The sequence below is a fragment of the Hippopotamus amphibius genome, chromosome X (genome assembly GCF_030028045.1).
Source record: "Hippopotamus amphibius kiboko isolate mHipAmp2 chromosome X, mHipAmp2.hap2, whole genome shotgun sequence".
NCBI lineage: Eukaryota > Metazoa > Chordata > Mammalia > Artiodactyla > Hippopotamidae > Hippopotamus > Hippopotamus amphibius.
In genome coordinates, this window is record NC_080203.1 from 108,796,396 (window position 1) to 108,819,358 (window position 22,963).

At 36.9% G+C, this 22,963-nt stretch overlaps 1 protein-coding gene across 5 annotated transcripts in view; it reads left to right on the plus strand.

Moving 5' to 3' along the window:
* The window catches only part of DMD (dystrophin), a 1,940,210-nt gene that overhangs the window by 1,455,939 nt on the left and 461,308 nt on the right, over positions 1-22,963 (plus strand). For all 5 annotated transcript variants that reach the window (XM_057717394.1, XM_057717395.1, XM_057717398.1 and 2 more), the window contains one exon: positions 6,702-6,891. In XM_057717394.1, the coding sequence (XP_057573377.1) occupies positions 6,702-6,891 (190 nt within the window). The remainder of the gene's footprint in view (positions 1-6,701; positions 6,892-22,963) is intronic.

Below are 22,963 nucleotides of genomic sequence, written 5' to 3' on the forward strand. Positions count from 1 at the left end.
AAAAATGCCCATAGAGTAAGAAAGTAAAAGAGATGGAATGTATATTTTAAAATTCCTTACATGACTGATAATGCCTGTACTCTCTTACTGTCCAAAGATAAAGTTCAGGTGATATATTTTTTTACTAAAATGTTTGTATCATTGAAGAAAGTTTAAATAGCTTCAAAGCTGTGGTTTATCTTTAGAGGGCTAATCTATTTTTTGTGCAAGTGTGTTGCTTCTGCACATGTTAAAAAGTCATCATGTGTTGTCTGGGGTGACGAGAGATGGGAATGAGTTTTCTGAGAACTAATCAGCAATACTTTGGGAACATTTAGGTCATGGTTTCCAATTAACTCTGGAGAGTTTGAGTAATTTAGTACCAGACCTCAGGAGAGAAGGGATGAAAACCGCTTTAATGCATATGTCGGTGAACAGCAAACCAGCAGATTTGTGTTGAAAATGGATTTTTTGTTTGTTTGTTTTGAAGCAAAGACCAGCTAGATCTTTCTACTATAGTTAGGGTGAGAGAATATCTTTGCATGTGTGGCTTCCCTCTGGGTAGGTTTTTGTGTGTTTTAATGGTGCCGCTTATGGTAAAGTAACAAATAGATAAATTTGTGCTCCAAGATGAAGGCCAGGATTCAGTGGCATAAACTTTCCTGCAATTTTCTTTCTTTTACTGCAATGAATATATCAGAGAAGAGTGAACACCCATATCTATTTTCAGAGTTAGAAAATCCTCTTTTTTAGGATGCAAGACTTGGGCTATAATTGCAATTCTGCCACTTACTTGTGTGCAACTTTGGGAAGGTCATTATGGTTCTCTCAGAAGAACAAAAGCAAAATGCTCCCAACAGCAAAATGAAACCAGCCATAGCCTAAGACATATATCTAAAAGATTTCTGATTTTTATAAAAATCAATTCAATTAGGCAAACTTTTATTGAGCATCCATCACTGTATTTTGAGATAAAGCCCAGCTAGATGATCCCCAGTGCCTTTGATAAGAAAAGGAAAAAAAAATGTTTAAAAAGATAGATTTATCACTTGTTAGGCAAATTGAGATAGAAGTTCATGAATACCATGTGATGCTTATTATATTTGGGCTCCTGGCAGGGAATCCAGATGAACTATAACCCTAATCATATTGTAACTATAGTTAAATGCTTACCTATCTGTCTCCTCCACCAGACTTGAATATGTTAAATGCCAAAGTCCATGTCTATGTCTCATTGACTTTTGTGTTACCATCACCAAGCGTAAATCCTGGCACATAATACATAAGAACTAGATGCATGGATCACCTGATACATGAGATGTTGGTAGGTATGTGGAAATAAGAATGAGGTTCAGATTTAAAGATAATCTGTGTGGAGGCTGAAGCCACTGGGAAGGAATGAAACATCCAACTGGAAGCATATGAAGAAAAACAAACACATTTTATGTAGAAAAAATAGGGGATACCTTGTGAAATGGTGAGAGAATAAATCTGAACATATTTTAAAATCTTTAAAGAGCTATGTAGATATTTGATTTAAAATTTATTTTCTGTGGTGGACCTTAGAGCCTTCATCTCACACCCTGTGTCAATAGTTCCATGAAAAGGATAGAGTATATGTCTCACTGTAGAGTTCAGTAACAGAGGAGAAAAGAGAAATATCCTCTCATTGCTACAACCCTTCTGGGTCATATATTTAAATAGATGTTGTGCAAAGACAAATAAAGCCACAGTCTTAGAATTGTTGTGAGAAAGAGAACTAATGGATTTTGCTTAGATTCATGCTTTTCATCAGTGCAGATTACTAATAGAATTGCTGGAGATTAAAAGGAGTCCTTCCTACAAACTGCTGTATAGCCATAGGTAATAAAATTCTAGCTGGCCCTTGCAAATACAATATAGAGTTATTTAAAAAAAATCAAAATTAATTTATTTACTAGCAAACCAGTGGAGGTTGTTATGGTTACAGAGAATTTGAACGTCAGGTTAGCTCTGGTTCTATGAGTAGTGTTTGATGTTGCCAGAAATCTTTTGGTCCAAAGTCCAAGTGCTTGCTGCTAAGGTACTCATTTTCTGTGATCTATATCTAACAAACCAAAAAGGGAAAGAAAAGTCATCCTGTAATCCTTCCCCTAAAAATATCGTAGGAAATGATAGTAGTTAAAATGCAAATAAACCAGGAAGGAAAGATTGAGTGTTTTATTTTGTTACTCCATGACAATACCAGAGCACAGATGGAAGTGTTATTTAGCGGAAGACTAAGTGCTGTGAATTTCCCCAGTTTAATCACACTTTCAGAAGCACCTGGGCAAAATAGCCTTCTGTATCAGATTGAGCCTTTTTTTTTCCCCTAAGAATATTCAGTGTGTTTGTTTCTGTTTGATTATATATAATGTATATTTATTTTTATTATATACATATATATTTAAAATCCTATAATATAGTGCACTGACAAAATATCACCCAACTATGTATCTAATCGTGGAATATTGCCTATACGTTAATTAAGCTCTTCCGCCTTACCTTGGAAAGTAGTAGCTTTCCCTTTTCTCTTTTGCTTTTTATGTATTAGGTTGACCCATAAGAAATTAGTGATGTTCAACTTAATAGACAATCTGGAGTCTTAGAGATTTATTCAGAGATGCTGTGGTGTGCGTGTGTGAAGGATCAGAGTATTACTTATCTGATTGCCTCATTGATAATCATTTGTTAAAAAGAACATGGAAATACTGAAGACATGCCTTCTGTGATTTTTCCTCTTTCTGCAGACGTGTCTCTGGATGAACACCTTCTTGGGCAGGTGCAGGGTTACACTAAGCTTTATAGCTCCAGCACTTTGCCCCTTCAGTAGATTCTTGCTTCTAACTGGTGATAATGCAACTCTGCCTTATCTATAGATCTCCTTAAAGGGCAACCAAAGGTGTATGGCTCTTCAGGCTCAATTGCTGTGTGAGAATCCTCCGTCCTCTCTCCTTTTGAGATCACAATCTGTGCGAGTATAGTTACACATTTCTCCACATACATTTCTTAAGTATATTTTCCAGATTTTTATTTAGTGTGACAATTCAGCAGCTCAAGTTCTCTAAAAGGCAGATTCTGAGAAAGTGGTTAATGTGCAGGAATTTTTTTTTGGAGAGTGCTCTCAGGGTTAACACCTGTGGGAGAGGAAGAGGAAGGACGCACGATACGGCAGAAGGAGAAGCTGGACTTTAATTCAGTTGCAACCACAATCAACCCTCCTCCTCCCCGCTACCTTCCCGAATTGTCCTAAGTTGCAGCAGGGGAACCAGGTTCTATAGCCCACACATTAACCAGTCATTGGATGCAACCTGCTTGCAGCCGTTTTCCTAGAAGCTAGAGCAAAACACACTTCAGTCCTGAAGAGGGGTCTGGGCAGCTGGGCACCGCATCCACTGCACAAGTAGTTCTCAAAGTTTGGTCTCTTAGTGTCAGTGATTCTCAAACTTTAGCAGATATCAGAATCGCCTGGAAGGCTTGTCAATATACAGCTTGATGGCCTCCACACAGATTTTCTGATTCAGTAGGTCTAGGGCAGGGCTTGAGCATTTGCATCTCTCATAAGTCCTCAGATGCTGCCGATTCTGTTGGGCTGTGGAACATACTTTGAGAACCACACTGCCTATATTTACATATGGGGAATGGTGTATGGTACCCTTAGGAATAGAAATAAAACCTTTTGAAGTCACTATCCCATTCCACACTCCATCAAATTCTCAGCTATTTTTGTGCATTATAAAGCTGGAATTGCTAATAATTAAAATTTGTTATATAAAAAGTACCTAACAAATGCAGTAGATTATATTTGTAAAGCATTATTACTATTTTATGATATCTGGTCACTGTTACTTTTAAAAGTTCAGCCAGATTTTCTCCAGGGTCTATAATTTGATAATCTGGAGAGGGGAATTTAAAAAAAAATAATCTATGTTCAAAATCTTTAGTTTTGTTCTAGGCCAATTTTTTTGTTCCTTCATGATTCTTATTTCTACATTTTTTATTTATCATAGCCATTTAAAGCCATATGGTTACGGAAAATTAAAAAGTATGGCATATATTCAGAACTATTTTCAATGCACAAATATGGCATACAAGTACCCTTGACTCATTTCTAGTCTAGACTTGGCATAATTAAAATTTAAGAATTCAGTGTACATAGTTTGATCTCAGGAAAAAGGATGCAGCCTTAAGTCTCCCACACAAGCAGGAAATAACAATCTCACCTCTGATGAAAGAGATTTTCTGCTATTGCTGTCACTGAATTTTTTTAACTTATTTTCAAATTAGAAAATATTCAGCCTGATGTCAATATTTCAGACTGTGAGGGTATCGTTTAGGAAAACGGTGCCTTACTGTCCTGAAAGAGTTACGGCTCTTCCCTAAGGGCCTAATTTACAAAGCAGCAAACTCACTGGTAGGATTTGGCTGGAAATCTCATTGTCTCGGTAGAACCCTTTCATCTGATTTATGTGCATCACATTTTACAAATAACTCTTGGAAAGTTATTTACTAGTTACTTTCTCTGGAAGCAGAGGGTAAGTAGTGTTTCTCTTTAAGAAGAGAGGAGCTAAGATGCATGAAGTGCAGCTCATCACGATGAGGAAGCTGGTAATAAAATGCACAGTATCTAATTCTCCCAGCTTCACTCTGCCATGAGGGAGTTTCACACTGCCCTTTCATTTTGTGTGATTTTGGAGTGTGTTAGAAAATACATCAGTGTCTAACCCGGCATTTGTTTTCTGCAATGTGACAGCTTATTTCTATGCCAGATTTGGAGCTGGAGGTGGAGTAAATCTTAGTGATGTCTAATGCACAAGCCAACCTAAAATATTAGCTTGAACTGGATGAAATTGCCCCTTTTGTAGGTCAGAAATGGTCAAACGTTCGCAATTACACATGCTTCAACCTGTACGTTGTACGTTTCATGCCAGATTATAACGTTTAAGATTCTCAGTGTTGTTGCAATGGTTCCGAATTTTTAAATCATATTAAATACAAAGAGAAATAAAAAAGCAAATAACAATATTTTGCTGTTTCTCCCTGCATTGATAGTTTGCCTGAAAACTAAACGAGCAGGGAGCCAGCAGTTCAGGTTAGCCCTTGAACTCCATGAAGTTTAACTGATTTGCCCAACCAGAACACCAAGCTACCTTTCAGCTGTGCAGTATTCAAGTTTATTTAGGAGTTGATAAATAGCTTAGTGCAATGCTTCCTTTTTTCCAGTAGCTGCATCCTGATAAACCTATTCTACCCTCCACCAGTTAATGCAGACAGAAGATTTTTATCCAGTATGAGCACCGAAACTACACTGTGGAAGACTGTATGCTCAGCAAAAACCTCACCCATGATGAATAAACAGCTCTTCCGGGGGCTTTGCTGCCGCTGGCTCGGCAGGAGTTGTTTATTGCCTGGTTTGCACATCCCATGATAAAGTTGCTGCTGAAATAAATTGCAGTTTTGCATAATTATTGACAATCACATCTTAACAAGCAGTGTGTATCATATTCAAGTGTTCATTTTTTTAAATCCGTTTTTAGCTCATGTTTAATCCCAGAAAGTGTTTGTGTAGTAATAGAAGGCAAATATGGCATTTAAATAGAGTACTAATTTCCTCATTGCAGACAAAATTTACCTGAATCTTTTCAGATGGGGCTGTTACTGCCTCAGGCAATTTTCCTTCCCAAGCTATTATTGTGTAGATGTTTACTGAGGGCGTATGTGTGTGTATCCACAATACATGCATTATATATATATTGTCAGAAAATATGAATAACTTTTTTTTAGACTTTTGTGTCATTAGGGAATTTGGTTCATTCCTTCTAAAAGATTAGAGAAATGAGACTGGGATGTGGGCAGAGGGAACTAACGTTTTTGAGCAACTATAATGTGTGAGGCACTCAGCTTTATACACATTGTTGTATTTTCACTCTCATCATAGCAATATGCACTGCAGATGAGAAATCAGAGAGGTTAAGTAACTTGCCATATCACACACTTGGTAGAGGATATTGGGATTCGAACCCAGATCTGTCTGGTTTTTAGGCTCCGCTTTTTCCATTACACACAAAATTTTTCTTTTGGAAAACATTCTCAGTTGTATGACCCTCAGGTAATGAAAATTAAAGCTAACACAATAATTAGAACAATTAGAACATGATAGTGTTATGCAGAATTACATTTTGCACAATGGTTTCTATGAAATATGTGGTTTTTCTACTTCTTAGCCTTTTTGTTCTCTTTTGTTCTCCAGTCCCCTTCTCTTTCTTCCTCCTGTGTTCAACTTTCTCTTCTAGGTTTGCGTTTCTCCTGGCCTATCTTATCATAATTTCCTGCCTGGTATAGATTTTAGGGTTTTACCCATAAACATTAGCTTGAACTTCTGCAGCATGGTAAAATAAGCTTCCAAAATTGACCAGCAAAAACTAAAAAGTTTTTAAAAATGTGTTTCTTGGGAAAATTTACATGTGAATTTTCAAAAGTCTAAAAGTCCAAATACACACACACACACACACACACACGCACACACAGACGCGTGCGCGCTATTCTAGTGGTTGATGGTTTTAAGAGGAGTTTTAGCAACAACTCCCCACTTTGTTGGTATATTATAATTTAGTGCCTTTGACTTTGCTCTTTTTGTGGGATTCACTGGGTGCACCTTTCTGATATTTGAGGAGGATTGCATCTGGATATTTGTTCCTTTGCAGAGTGAGTGAGCGAGAGACTGCTTTGGAAGAAACTCATAGATTACTGCAACAGTTCCCCCTGGACCTGGAGAAGTTTCTTGCCTGGCTTACAGAAGCTGAAACAACTGCCAACGTCCTGCAGGATGCCACCCATAAGGAAAGGCTCCTGGAAGATTCCAAGGGAGTAAGAGACCTGATGAAACAATGGCAAGTAAGTCGAGCATTTCTACTTTATCACTCTTACGAATCCAGTTGACGAATTCTCAGCATTTGTCCTTGTAATTGATATGCCGTGGATGAAATAAAATAGTTGTTTTACATGGCCTTATATCTTTAAGCATTTGGGCTAGGAAAATAGAGACAGAGGGAGAAGGAAAAATCATTTATTATTTCATTTAACTCCCCTGTCTTCTAAATAGTATGTGTTTTTGACCAGGAAGAACTTGCACATGAAGCTAGAGCTTTGATAAGAAGAAACTTTGCTCAGAGAAATAAATTAGGGATTGGTTTATTGAATCTGAAAAAGTTGCCATTTTTGAGTGTTTATTTAATAGTTTACATGGAAAGCATCTGTATGAATTGTCTGTTTTATTTAGCGTTGCTAACTGAATCAGTTTCCCTTCATTACTTTCCAATACGTTTTGAAATGTTAATCTGGCATTTTGTAGCTTTCTTCCTAACATGATCTGTGAAAATAAAAATGAGATGGCTAAATTTGTCATAGTTAATGATCATACAATGTTCAGACAATTGTTTTTCCTAGAAACAAAAATTATTGGTATAAAATTTCATATGCATGAACAGTGAAAACAGACGTTTTGTTTACATGAAGTCTTGGCACAAATCTTATTCTGTAGTTCAAAGAAGTCTCCTGATGTTTACTTTCAGGACCTGGTAAAATTTTTCTGGCCTATAATGGAGTTTTGTTATGTATAGTTGAGTTTTCTGATTTGATCTAAGAACTGTACTAGTACCGCAAAGAAAATTTGGAGTGTTAAAATAATCATAGGACCCAGTTTTAGGGCTTTCAGTTTTTTAATATTTTAAAATTATGACGAAAAAAGTTGCGGTATATCCTGAGTTGGAAAATAATTCTGCCATCAAATCATGTTAGGCCAAGTTTCTTCTCCTCCCCTCCTTGTTGTTCTCCTTCCTTTCTTCTGTTTTGATAGGACATTTGATCTACTTTGATGCTTTCGTATGTAGAGTAGATGACAGTGGCGATCTGTAGCTTCTTGAATTGCTCATTCTTGTTTTATCACTCTCTTCGGACCCCACTTGCTCCTCCACAATGCATGTTGAGTTAGTTTGATCATTTGAAGGTAGTTTGTTTAGAACAGTACCTGACTTTATCTTTGTAGATACTTCCCATGGCTTGTGAATGTAAATACAGAGTAAAGTTTGTTTTGGGATCACTCTTAGATAAATGGTTAGAAAATGTGCTGCTGTAACATATTTGACTTATGATATTTCATCAGTAAAATTTTATTTCTCCTTGTAAATGCCCCTAAAGCCACCCTAGAATTTTAAACATGTGGATTCACATATTCCCATCAGCTGTGGTAAATAAAGTGTAAAACTTTAAGTGGATTTTTTTTAGCAGATTCCTTTTAAGAATAAATCCAGTGACTCATTTTACAGTAGGGATTTAATAAGATAGTTCTTAAATTAATGGGTGTCTTATTGAGGGCAAAACAAGGATATATCCATCTATCTCCTATACATTTTATATTTATATCTGTAGTGCTTATGCAATGAAAATTCATATATGAGCTCCTCATCATGAGAAACTGCAAGATTCTGAATCATTAAAGAAAAAAACTGCAGTGTTTCCTAACTATGTTTACTATAGAAGAATGGAGAATGAAGTCATTTTGTGTTTAGATTTCTGATCTCTTTAAAAAACAGTTGGAAATTATGCTGAGGAAACTTTCTTAGCTTATTTTATATTACTCATAAAAATGTATTTATTCTTAAAAGCCATGTAAAACTCCCTTAGAGTTCCTAAAAACCTTAGACATATCATCTTCCCCTTAACTGTAGTAGGACTAAGATTCCAGTGTTATTTTAAAGCAGAGACAATATTCTCATTCCCTCTCAGTTAATATTGTGTCCTCTCTAAATTCCAGTTGCCTGAGGTTGAAACTACATTTTATGGATAGGAATGACATTTATAGCCAGCTCTGATTTTCAGTTAGATGGCTGAATAATGGTCTTTTGATGAAAGATTTGAAGATGTCATGGTAAAATCTCTAAACTACTGAAACTATTGATTATTGTTAATAGCATATTTCAACTGATAGAATTGAATCAAGATACTGTGATTTAAAAGCAACAAATGGAAATGCCAAGCTTGAAAGTAAATAAAACCACATACCTTAGGAGACTGCATGCAGTTTCAGTATTTCAGCTAAATGCAAGTGTTGGCTTTTTTTTTTCCCTCTGAAGATGATTTTTTTAAACAAAAGGAATGTTCTATAATACGTATGAAGGAATAAAGGGTAGCAGTATGCCTTTCACTTCATTTGCAGAAGCTGGTAGTATTATATTCATTGTTTGATTCATGCTGTACAGCAAGAATAGCTCTTACGTATTAAAAAAGGAAACTCCAAACACCTAGCCAGAGCAACAGCTTTTCCGACAGATTCCAATATATCTGTCCACTCCAAAGCAGTGATGTTTTACTTTACACAAATGCTGCTGAATGGAGACAGGGGGTGAAAACCTTCACAAAACAGGTTTTTCTCTGTGACTGTCAATCAGTTTTTCTATATATGGAGACTTCAGCTCTTGCTAGACTACCTGACTATCAGTGCTTATCATCCACTTCATGGGATGTTTAATTCTCCCAGCAATAATTACAATTCCTGGGTTTGATAAGCATACATGCATTGTGAAGCATATGCTTCCTGAGTGGAATTAACCTGATTAATTCCACTCTGAAAGCCATTAAAGTTTCTTCTTTATACTACAAACAAAAATTTTATTTACTTTCCTTACTAAAAGCAAGGTCATAGTATTTTCTGACAATATAGCTGGAATCTTAAAGCCCATGTATTTTTATAAAGTACCATATACAGCCCTAAGAGGTGACGGTTTGAAAAGTTTTAAATTGAAAATTCTTAAAATGAATAACTATATTCATAGTTGAATCAGATTCTTCCTGTGTCCAAAACGTTTCCTGCTTTGGGCCTCAGAGAATTGATAAAGATGGCCACGGTTCTAAATTCTAACATAAAACCGTGGGGAACTAACTGAAAATGGGAAGATTCTGCATCTTTGCTAATACTTCACAAGAATTTCACCAACCTTAACTGATTCTCTAAGCATCCCTAAGAGATCATTGTAATACCAGCTTGTAAAGAAGGTGTGTGGGGATGGGTATGTGGTGGGGAGAGATGGTCATAAAGGTGGCATAATTAGGATCTTTTTCTCAGCAAGAGAGACTATGGAGTAATTAATATTTGAGATTCCCTCATCTATGATCTGGATCATGTCTCAGGCCACATCTCTCAACTCACTCCTTCCTCTGATTTCTTTTGTTTTACCTGTGTCTCTACCCAACCTCCCCCACCCATTATAGAAATGCTCTTCTATTAAACAAAACACTTCCAGAGACAAGGTTGATAAATTTTGCATTGTACATCAGAGTATACTTGGAAATTGATTAAGCTACCTTAAATTTCTAATATGTTATTAAAATTGGGAGAAATAGCTTCTGCAATGTTGCTCACAATATATCTTGGCCCACTGATTAATTCCGAAGGAAGAATGCAACCTCAGTAGCAAAATTAGTATCCTGAGTAAATTGGATTGTCATATTTCTTGGTGCATCTGCAAAGAGAGAGACAATCTAAGGATCCCTGATTCTAAGAAAAGAAAACCCTCTGTATATTCTTTTCTGTTGCTGTAATTTGAATTGTTTTATACGTGTTTTTTAATCTTTCTATTTTGGTGTCTAAAGATTATGAATGTTTACCTTGATATTTTTCTTTTGCCTAGTGATGTCTGCCTGCCGTTTTTGATATGCAAAACATATGTATATAAAAGTTCCCTAAGAACATTGATTAATTCATCAAATCTTTATTAAATGCCTGTTAGATGCCTAGCATGGTGTTAGGACTGGCATTACGAACATGATTAGAGAGAGGTTTTTCAAACATAGTTCAAAGTACTAGGTTATGTAATCAATTTAATGAGTATCAATTCACATCTTTCTAAACAGAAAGGAATAAAATTAATAGAATAGAAAATAACGAGAGTCCATCACTCTTAAATAAGACTATTATTTTGTGAAGCTTTGGTTTCAACCATTTGCATATACATGTGTATGTGAGTGTGTGTCCATACTGGATCAGTGTGGAGCATATACTCAGAAGCCTCTGTATTGGAGTGTGATTTCTGCCCTTGGGATGCTTATATTCCAGGGGTGAAGATAGTTACGCTAAGACAAAATTGTATAGTAGTGTGATGAATGTCACAGTAGAGGGCTAGACAGGATCTAGTAAAACCAGAAGATGATTAAGGTAACCTTGTCAGAGAGGCCAGGAAACTCACCTAGAACACTGGTTTTCGTTCTTGCTTATACATTGGAGTAGATTTTTAAAATGCTGACCTCTGGGTTCTACCCCCAGAGATTCAAACTGGATTGATCACAGCATGTCCGGTCCATGCTTTTCACGTCCAGCCATGTTGAGAACCTCTGTTCAGAGAAAGTTAGAAGAATGTGTTAGGAGTTGGCTTAATACACGGAGTTAAAAAGGGATTTTTGGCAAAGGAAACAGCATGTTGAAAGTCCTGGACAGTTGGGTAGTTCGCGAATCGAAAGGTACTTCTCTATGGCTGGGGTATGATTATTATAAGAAATGAGTTTGGAAAGATCAGCTGGGGCTAAATTATATAGAAAGCAGCATGGTATAGTAGATAGAGTATGAGCCTTGTAGGCAGAAAGACCACTTATTTTACCACTTGTTGCCTAACCTGTAAGTCTCAATTATATTCTTCTAGACAATGAAAATAATACTTCACCGGATTTTGTGAGAAATAAATGATAGAATACATGTAAAATGCCTACCAGAGGGGCAGAGTTTTGCACTCAAAGTGCTCAGTATGTGTTAGCTGTCTTTCCCTTCCTCTTTCCATCTATTTTTAAGAGTTTTGACTTTATCTGTAGTCTATGGGAAGTCACAGCATGTTTTTAAGCAAGGAAATGAAATAACCTAACTTATGTTTTTGAAAGATCGCTCTGGTAGTTGTGAGGAGAATGAATTGGAAGGATATGAGACCTGTCCAGGAACAAAAGTTAGAAAGTTATTTCTGTAGTATTCCAAGCAAGAAGTTATCATTAAGGTGTTGAGGTTGAACAAAGGAAACAGATGTGTGGGGGCTATTTGGAGGTAAAAACTAACATTGTGATGAGGTTATGGGAGGAAGAGGTGAGAGGGAAATGTGAAGTATACAGTGAGGAGTCACTGACTGCTTACCATTTGGCATGACTGGGTGCCCTATGGAGTTGCAGAATTAGAGAGGAGAAATAGTTATGGGACGAGAAGTCAAGAATGCAGCTGTATTTTCTGTCTCAAGATTGCTTTGGCTATTCAGGGTCTTTTGTGTCTCCATACAAATTTTAAGATTTTTGTTCTAGTTCTGTGAAATATGTCATTAGTAATTTGATAGGAATTGCATTCAATCTGTAGATTGCCTTGGGTAGTATAGTTATTTTAACAATATTGATTCTTCCAATCCAAGAACATGGTATATCTCTCCATCTGTTTGTGTCATCCTCGATTTCTTTCATCAGCATCTTATAGTTTTCAGAGTACAAGTCTTTTGTCTCCATAAGTAAGTTTATTCCTTGGTATTTTATTCTTTTCGATGTGATGGTAAATGGGATTGTTTCCTTAATTTCTCTTTTTGATCTTTCATTATCAGTGTATAGAAATACAACATATTTCTGTGTATTAGTTTTGTAACCTGCAACTTTACCAAATTCATTGATGAGCTTTAGTTGTTTTCTGGTCGTGTCTTTAGGATTTTCTATGTATAGTATCATGTCATCTGCCAACAGTGACAGTTTTACTTCTTTTCCAGTTTGGATTCCTTTTATTTCTTTTTCTTCTCTAATTGCCGTGGCTACGACTTCCAAAATTATGTTGAATAAAAGTGGTGAGAGTGGACATCCTTGTCTTGTTCCTGAGATCCTAGGAGAAGTGCTTTCAGCTTTTCACTGTTGAGTATGACGTTAGCTATAGATTTGTTGTATATGGCCTTTATTACGTTGAGGTCGGTTCCCTCTATGCCCACTTTCTGGAGAGTTTTTATCGTAAATGGGTGCTGAATTTTGTCAAAAGCTTTTTCTGCATCTATTGAGATGATCATATGGTTTTTCTTCAATTATTTACTTATCCAATTATTAGGCTAGATAATATCTCACATTAAAAAAATATATTACTCTGTGTCGGGCAGTGTGCTAAGAGCTTTCCTTGCATGACGTAAACCCCACCTTTTTTTGGCCTAATCTTACCCTCTTTTACAGATGAAAAATCTGAAGCTTTGAGAGTTTAGATAACTTCTCTTTTTTTTATTTTATTTTATTTTTGGCTGCGTCGGGTCTTAGTTGCAGCATGCAGGATCTTTCGTTGTGGCATGTGGGCTTCTCTCTAGTGTGGTGTGTGGATTTTCTCTTCTCTAGTTGTGGCGCACAGGCACCAGAGCACGTGAGCTCTGTAGTTTGCAGCACACAGGCTCTCTAGTTGAGGTATGCGAGCTCAGTAGTTGTGGCGTGTGGGTTTAGTTGCGCTGCGGCAAGGTAACAAGGTCACACAGCTATGTAGAGAGGAGTCAGTATTTGAATCTAAGTTTGACCTTCTGACCTTCAACAAATCCTACTATCCTATCCATTACTCTAAACTGATTTAGCATTCCAAGCAAAGAGCCAAGATAACCGAAAGCAAGGTTCAAATCATTCACCTCATAGGAATTTGTTGATTAATGGAAATATTCCTACTTCCTAACCATCCATCTTTGCTTTACATTTTTCAGTCTTGTTTCCACGTTTGCCTCTGAACTGAAACACTTCTGCATGAAACCACCAGAACTTCCAAATGCAAATGCTTTTACCAAGTCCTTATTGCCCTAGAAATCTATGCATAATCTGTTATTGTAGCCCACCGCAGTCTTCTGGAAATCTTCTCATCTATTGATTTGCTGGGGTGCTATATTCTACTAGTTTTCTCCTACCTCTGTAACTACTCATTCTTCTTTCCTTGCCTGACGACCTATCCTGGGCTCTCTTTTCGGTCTTCATTAATCTTATTCCCTTTATTCAGTAGTCAAGCAGCAGTTACTAAGTGTCGGTTATGTGCTAGGAACAGAAGACTAGAAACAGTCTTTTGTTCATCTCCTTTAATCTAGTGACTTAAAGATTTTTATGTCTTTCCAGTATCAGGCCCACATTTCTTAGCATATATGGGAGGGACATTTCTTACTCAAATGTCTCATGGACATGATAAACTCAACATGACCCAAATAGGCCATATCTTTAATACCAAGTCTTTATCTCCTGTCCTGCCATTCATCACACCACCATCTTTTCAGTCAGAGAAATCTCAAGCCAAGTAGTCACTTCTGCATCACCTTGTTACTTGCCTTACTTTCTAGTTCATTTTCAAGATCTGTCCATTGTACATGCCTAATCTTCTGCACGCCTTCCTTCCTCTCCAGTCCACTCGACACCACTCTAACCCATGCTGTTACTTACCTTTACCTTCCTCCAATCCTTCCTGCCCAGTTCATTGCTCCAGTCTAACCTGCAGATTGCCACCTCCAATTAAGCTTCATAAAGCATAGTTCAGATTGTAACTACATTATAAATTCCATGAGGGCAAGAATTATTCTCTTGTATATTCCCATTGCTCGAGGCAGTGCCCAGCACACGATAGGTGCCAATACATATTCGTCAAGTGAATGAAAGAATACACAAGTCCTCTGTTCAGACACTTTTATGACTTCTCAAAGCCTTCAGAATATTCTGCAAACTCCTTCATGTAGGCCTCCAGGATTGGCCCTCAAACTCACTTTCCAATCTTATTTTTCCTCTCCATGCACCCTTACGTCCTACTAAAACGCACAGCTAGCCAGTTTACTTTCGTGTCTTTGATGCCCTGTTTCTTCTCTTGGGAATCCTTTTCCTGATCTCAGATTACCCAGATACAACCTAATTTTCAAGGAAAGCCATATTCACATCCTCCCTTTTTCCCCGAGCCCTCAAGCTAGAAGACATCTTGTCTCCCTGTCAATTCCCAGAGGCATTTCTGTGCACTTTAAATAACACTCAATGTTTTCTATATTGTTTTAGAGGGGCAGCAGAGGATAGCATTTAATAGTGTGGGCTTTGAAGCCTGACTGCCTGGGTTTAACTTATGATTCTGATACTTACTGACCGTGGACACATTTCTTAATTGCCCTCAGTTTAGGCAGCTGTAAATCCGGGGAAATGATAACATCTACCTCATCAGGCTATTGTGAGTGTGATATGAATTGATATATGTGAAGGGCATAAAACAAGATTTGATACACAGTAAGCAACCAGTAAATATAGCTAGTATTATGTTATTACTATTATCAGGTATATACAGTATAAATTTTGAAAGTAAATTTTTGTATTGTTTCTTTCATTATAGACTGCTTAAGGGCCCAGTCCTCACTGGGTTGAGTGAGAAACTACTTAATAAGAAATGAATGAAATAATGAAACTGTGCCAGAAGTATTGGCTACCATGAGTGTTGAAACTCTGATTTTTTAAATGTCTTTTCTAACCAAGAAAAGATTAATAATCTTCAGTAGATTTTAGTTCTTCAATGTCAAAATTGAGTCATGTTTGAAAAGCTCTTCAAAGTCTTCAGATACAAACAAACCTTAATACTCCCATTCTTGAGAATAAACATACTACACTGAAGATGAAAAAGAGATATTTTGCCTTTCATAATGACCTCCTTGGGGGAAATCAATTGACTTGCCTCCCTTCTCTTTCAACCAAACACCGGACGTTGAGATTCCCTGAAACACACTTCAGTAATAGCAGTTTGTTTTTCTCAAACTGTCTGACAAACATTGGAAGGCACATCAGTGGCTTATAGATATGTTAATAAAATTAACAATATTGTTTAAAATTCACCCCATGAGGCAGTAGCAGTGAAGATAACCGGAAGTATGAGACTGTTCACTCACTTTCTTTGATCTCCATCAGAACCTGGACAAGATTATATAATTTAAGGCCTTCTTCTCCAAACAAGAATAGAAAAGGTCAGGAAGAGTTTGACCACAGGAAAAGTCAAAGAATTTCACATCCCGTTCTCCTCCTCGGTTCCTCCGACCTCAAAGGTTTTTAGAGGGTTAGGGGTCTTTGAGAGCAGACTTTCTAGCAGACTTCCTCTATGTGATGGGTCGCAGTGCCCCTCCTTCCTGTTGGAAAATTCTGAAATTGTGGATTGGAGGCATCAAATAAAAGAATCTCCAGTCTTTTATTTACAAATTATTTTTAAAATCAACTTCATAAGTGTTTCTCTTGTGCCATTCATAATTCTGATAAGAAAACTTTTCAGGTATTAATCAAAGATTAATAGTATTCAAAATAATTAAAATAATTTATCAGCATGTGATTTTCATTCCACATGTGGTCCATTTGCAGTTTACATGGTTTTCTAAATTACATTAAAATAAGATGTCAAAAAGTTCACTTTTTTTTTCATTTTTAAAAACATCGATCTTTGAGGAAAGGTTATTGAACAAAGATCTATGCATAAGTGAGCCATTTCCCGTAGAGGGAAAAGAAGCCATTATACCTGGTTATGAAAGAGAGTTTCATGAATGTGGGAGAAATAAATCATTCCCCACTGGAGATCATATTAGTCTAGATGGAAGAATGTCTATAACCTAATATTGAGAAAGCAACAAATTACTTTTGTTTGTTCTTGCATCTGTTGTCCTTGAGAGGTCTGTTAGCAAGCTGACCATTCAATATTATTATTCGTATAAATGTAATCTTAAATTCTCTGAAGATTTCAGTTTTTCTCTCTAATTTCTATTCATCTCCAACACATTTTACAATATATTATTCCTTGGAGGTTATAGAAAAAGTTATTCTCTGAAGAAAGCAGCATTTCATTTGCTCTCAGGAGCCAACCACATTTCACCTCAATCCTTTGCTCTTAATTCAACAATTCAGTATTGGATTCCTTTCAAGGCTGTGGCCCCAAATAGAATGAGACCTGGATCTTTATGAACTGCTTGACCAGGCATTCTTCCCAATGATATAACTCCATAAATTCTATTTTTAGTTTTTACAGTAGTTTCACAAATGGTTGGAAAACTGTTGCACATTGCAGTTTTAAAAACTGAAATGAGTATAGATAGCATGTTTACCTGCTATGGGCAAGTGTTGACATTTTCTGTTTTGGAGTAGACAACAATTGTCATTATCGGGATGCAACCACTGGGTTGATTAGTTCACTGATTAATGAACTCTAAATTCATTTCCCATCAATAACCTAAAAGAATTTTTTTTTAATTTGTGCAATGTATACACATAGTAGAAACATATTTTTGAGTGGATTTCTAAATGTGACTGTTAAGGACAGCCACTGAGAAGTGGGATCTGCCACAGAACTATAAAGAGGTTTGAGGATCCAAAGGCTGATAAGAGCCTTACTTGGCCCCAAAGAGGAATTGATAGCGCTGGGACTTGGGGTGGAGGAAGACAGGGAGACCCCGTCAAAGAGGTGAGGTACAGAATTCAGGTGAATACAGGGTCCTTTGGTCTCCCCGAAGAGGAGGCACCTCCTGCATACCTTATGGGAGGGATCAGGGTAGGTGTCCTGGTAAACTTTTGCTACATAACAAACCAACCCAAACGTAACAGCTAAAACAATAGTAGTCACTTGTCTTACACATGAATCTACAATTCAGGCATGGTTCAGTGGGAACTGTTTGTCTCTGCTTCTGGTGACATCAGCTAGGACAGGTAGACTGGCTGCTGGAGGGTCCCCTTCCAAGTGAGCTCCCTCACGTGTCTGGCAAATAGCTGCGGGCAGTCAGTTCTTCGTGTAGTCCTCTCAGTAGGGCAGTTTTGGCTTTCTCATAGGGTAATTGCTGGGTCCTACGAGCAACTGTACCAAGGGACAAGAAATTGAGGTGCCAGCTTCTTAAGGCCTGGGCCAGAAACCAGCCTAGGTTCGCTTCTGCCGAATTCTATTGGGCCAGCAGTCACAGAGCCCAGATTCAAGGGGATAGGACGTAAACTCCCATCTTTCCATGGAAGAATGTGAAAACGTTGGGGGGCGGGGCATGTTATAACACTGACACAGAAAGCTTCTTGTAAAAGACACTGAGCTGAATATTAAACAGCAAATGTGCCTTCTTCAGGTCAAGAGAAGAGGTCCTCTTTGCCCAAAATACCCTTTCTCTCCTTGTTTACCTGGCTAACTCCTCCTTAGGCTTCAGGTCTTGGTCAAAACACCTTTTCTCAGAAGCATTATCTGGCCTTGCCCTCAAGTGAAAAATTAGCTATACCACTATACTGATTTTTTCTAATTTAAGCTTTTTTTCTACAACAGAACATAAAGAACTTCCTTTCTGACTTAAAAGCTATAAAATACTCATGGCAGTAAGTATATAAAATAAAAATAAATCTTAAGTGCAATAAAGTCTCTCTCAAATAGAATACAGATGCTTACATTTTACTTCCCTCTTTGCTTTTCTTTCTCTACTGTTTGCCCCAAGGTCTCATCTATACCAGTGTGTACCAATTAAGTTCTAGAATATTCCTATTAATAACCTCATTTGCATAGCTCTACTCACTCATCTGGGCACAAGGTAGTCTTAAGGATGTCTTAGTTTTTCTCGGTTTAATCCATCTCTCCTGTCATTTTCTTAGTGTGTCTGTCTGTCTGTCTGTCTCTCTCTCTCATGCTTTTCATTTCTGTTTCTTTTCAAATGACTTTCAACTAGGCAGAAAATGCATTTCACGTCTCTGTGCCTGCCTCCAGGCTCTATCTATTTCACTCACCCAGGACTGTCCTTTCTGAATTCTCTCTCATTTAGCAGCAATCATTGAAGTTGGACAAATGATAGAACCTCATTTCTTAAAGGACCAGAACATTATCTTGAGCCAGCAATTAAAAGGATTCAGCAAATTAAAACGAGCTATATGGATGAATCTTGAAGACATTATGCTAAGAGAAATAAGCCAGGCACAAATATATATATATATATATTTGTATACATACATATATATGTATGTATAATTCCACTTATATGAGGTACCTAACATAGTCAGATTCTCAGAGACAGAAAGTCAAATACTAGTTACCAGGGGCTGGGAGTGAGAGGATAGGGGACTTCTTGTTTAATGGGTACCTGAGTTTTCGTTTGAGAAGATGAAAAATTTCTAGAGAAGATAGTGGTGATGACTGCACAGCAATGTGAATGAACTTGACACTGGACTGTACATTTGAAAATGGTTAAAGTAGTAAATTTTATGCTATGAATATTTCATCACAATAAAAAGAAAAATATGCACTAACAGACTTTTGGAGGGACTCTTTGTGGAAGTAGTACGGTATCAGAAAGTGCAGAGTATCTTATTTTACAGTCAAGATAATCTGTGTGACCACTGACTTGTGTGATCTTGGGGAAACCAATGGCATTTTGCATCCCAGGTTTATCTTCTGGAAAATGATGGAGCTAGACAAAGGAAATGTTTCTCCAAGTTGACATGCAATCTACACTATCTTTACTTGAAAGCTTATTAAAAATGCAGTGTCAGAAGCGGACTCTCTAGGGATGGGCCAGGGAGTCTGCATATTTAAAGAGCCCCCCGGTGTTTCTTGTGCCCATCCAAATTTGAGAACCATTGTGCCAGATGCTTGCTTAAGGCCATTTCAGCTCTTGAAATCTGACAGATTTTGATTCCGTAAGGCAGATTCTCAGTGCTTATGCAAGAGAAAGAAATGAAGAAAATATTGGACTTTCTGCTTGTGTTGGAGCATTTTTCATTTGGTACCCTCATGTCTGAGGCCTAGCCAATCAGGAAAGGTATTGTTTATTCCTCCCACTGTTTTGGAGAGGCATAGGTTTGAAAAATAAGCCAGATGGTACTGAGGAAGATTTACATTACCATTTTCTTTCTTTTTCCCTTTGCAGATTATATAAAGCTTCCCATGCCTCCGTCTGAGCCATGATCATTAATTTTGTGTTATGATTTAATGGCTCATGACATTAAATTATAACTTAGGCTAACATGACCAAATTACAGTATCAGAAGAAAAGTTTCTTTTCTCAGGTTGATTTGTATACCTTCAACCAATTGTATTATTGGCTGAATGTTTCATAATTATGTCTCAGCCTTGATTTAGGGAATCTTCTCTCTTCCGTAGAAATATATGTCATTAAACAGGATCGAGGTTATAATCAATGTCTCAAAAGTAAAGTTAAGAAAGGGAAAAAAGTTTTTATTTTGCTTTGCTTTGGAGGTGTGTGTGTGTTTACAGTACTGAAATAGATTCTGTCTGGTACTATGTGTAAGATTAAAAGTGAAGGAGAATAGTCAGATAGTTATCATGTACCCACTTGAGTGGATTATCTAAATATCCTTAGAAAGGCATAACCCCTTCAGCAGTATTTTACCAACCCATCAGTGAGGTCCTAATCACATTTATCTTGAATAAACAGTTTTGAACCTATAACTTTGTGTTTATTTTCCTTTTGTATATGGGCTCAAAAAATAAAAAGTGTCATCCTTGGTTAATTCGAGCAAAGAAGATTTTATTCTGAACAGGTTTTTGTTGTTTTACTTATTTGAACTTTGTTCTTCAAATCTCTGTATTTCTTTTCATATAAAATATTTTGTTATGAATGTGATTAAAATAGGAAATAATTAGTTGCTTTAACAGAGGGAAAGAGAGGGAGAGGGAAGGAACAAGCAAGAGAAAAATACGAACCACATGCTTTACTATTCTGTGAAGTCTGTCAAGGCAACAGAGAAAGGCCTCCTCGGGCTTCGTAACACAAAGGAAAAAGAAATATGGTGGAAGGTTCTCCTACTGCTTTACCAAGAAGTCTAAGACAAGCTGTGTCAGAATTTAGACTCAGTAAAACTTAGACAGTTTACCTGCCACGTGAGAATCTCAAAATGAGCTTAGGTAGGAGAGGAGTAGGAGTTGAAATCCAATGATACATGCAACAATGATGGCGCCAGAATTGCACATAGAAAGCAAATCAGTCCTCTAATAGAGGAGTCAAATTGAAATTCATTCTCTGAGCAAGTTTTGAAACATGTTCTTCTTTTACTTTTCTGCTTATGAAAATGGAATGTCATCAGAAAAGCAAGAATTCGGAAGATAAGATGAAAAAAAGAAGTTGGAATTCTAAGGGAGAGACATAATACACACACACACACACACACACACACACACACACACACACACACACACACACACACACACACACACACACACACACACACACACACACACGGGTAGTTTGCCTACATGGTGTATCTGATTGAGAAGTCCCTTTGCTGCAGGGCTTCTCACAGAAAGTGACTGATTCTCATGATGTGAGATAGTTTCTTTTATATGGTATTGGAAAAAGAAAATTTATCTAAACTCTTTAAGTATTGTTATTCCTATATAATATATTCTCTTCTAAAAAGTAACTCTAGACTTAAGTAAGGCAGGACTTGTGACTCAAAATAGCATGTTCCACTCCATCATAGAAATTGCATCAATCTGTCTATACTCATAGGACACTGCTAAAAGATGGCTCCAAATAAAATGTATGTTTGAATTCTTTATAGAAGAAACTGAAAAAAAAGAGAGTAGGGTTATTTATTTATTAAATCTAGTAGCAGGTTAATCACGGATGACAATAATATACAGAGCCGTCATCAAACACAGACAAACGTGTGGCAAAAATTACACCCTGAAGAAGTAAGAGATAGAAGTTCATACACATCATTGCAGGTTCTGCAGTGTAATACCTGCTTTAAAGAAACTGTTACATAGTTGTAGTAGATTGAATGATTAATTCTTCCTCCCTTTCTGCAACCGCAACCTTGACATCGCCTCCTTATAAATGCAGTGTATCTCTCAACCCCTGGCCTTAAGGGCTTAGCTCTGTGATTCGCTTTAGCAAACAAGTGAGCAGAAGTGACAGTGTGCTAGTTTGAAGCTTAGGCCTTAAGAGGCCTTGCATTTTCCTGTTTCTGCTTCTACCCTATGTGCAAGCAGAACGTGTTCCATGTAGGCTGGTGCTTTCAGAAAAAGGATGTACAGTAGGGCTGCACTAGACATGCACATCCAGGAGAATAAATGAGGGGGTACACGCACTTCTGTATTACAGATTTAAAAAAATCTGCTTGCATCAGACTATTGCATAATAATGTGTTTCATTTCAATACATCACACATTCCCAGGGGAAAGTAAGTGATATTTGCTTTTGTAAGAAAGATAAAAATAATGAACCATCTGATTTAACCCTTGTGGTGATATGGAATCATAGGTGTGTTAATTACCCTTGTGGTGTATCTTCACAGAGATAAGTGTATGTGAAATTTCTTTCCAGTTTGTTAGATAATATTAAAAATACTTCTAAAATTGACATGGATTTATTATCTTACCATCTTTATTATAGTCATTAATCTATTTAATTGAATGTTTTAAAGCTATAGTATTCAAAACAAGACATGAGAAGAGACTTTTGAAATAATACTTTTTGCATGCCTTTTGAATAATTGGATTATTCAGTATTTCTTCATGTTTAGTTCCTGAATCTAAGTCATACTGTCTATATAAAAATAGATGTCAGCTGACTACAACCAGGCAATGGATTTTTCTTGACAACAATCTTTTTTTATATTCAGACTTCATTTATTATTAGACATGTCTGTTTTTAAAATTGTTATTTCTTTACCTTTCTGTATTTGGGGAAATGACACAAGAGAATAACATTAATTTCCTTTTGTCATTTTGGCCAAATTATATTTGAAACTTCCAAGAGAGATTGTCTAATCAATTCAAAGAGACATTTGAAAAAGATTACTGTTAATATATCTCTAAAGTGAATTAGTGGCATAGTTGCTAGGTGATTTGGGTACAGTTGTAATTTTTAGTGATCCCAAGAGAAGGTACAGTGCATTCTGTAGTGTCTCAACCAGTGTGATTGCTCAAAATTCTGGGAGATTGGTCCTCTGCAAGGCTTCCTGATGTCATTGTTCTTAGGGGAAT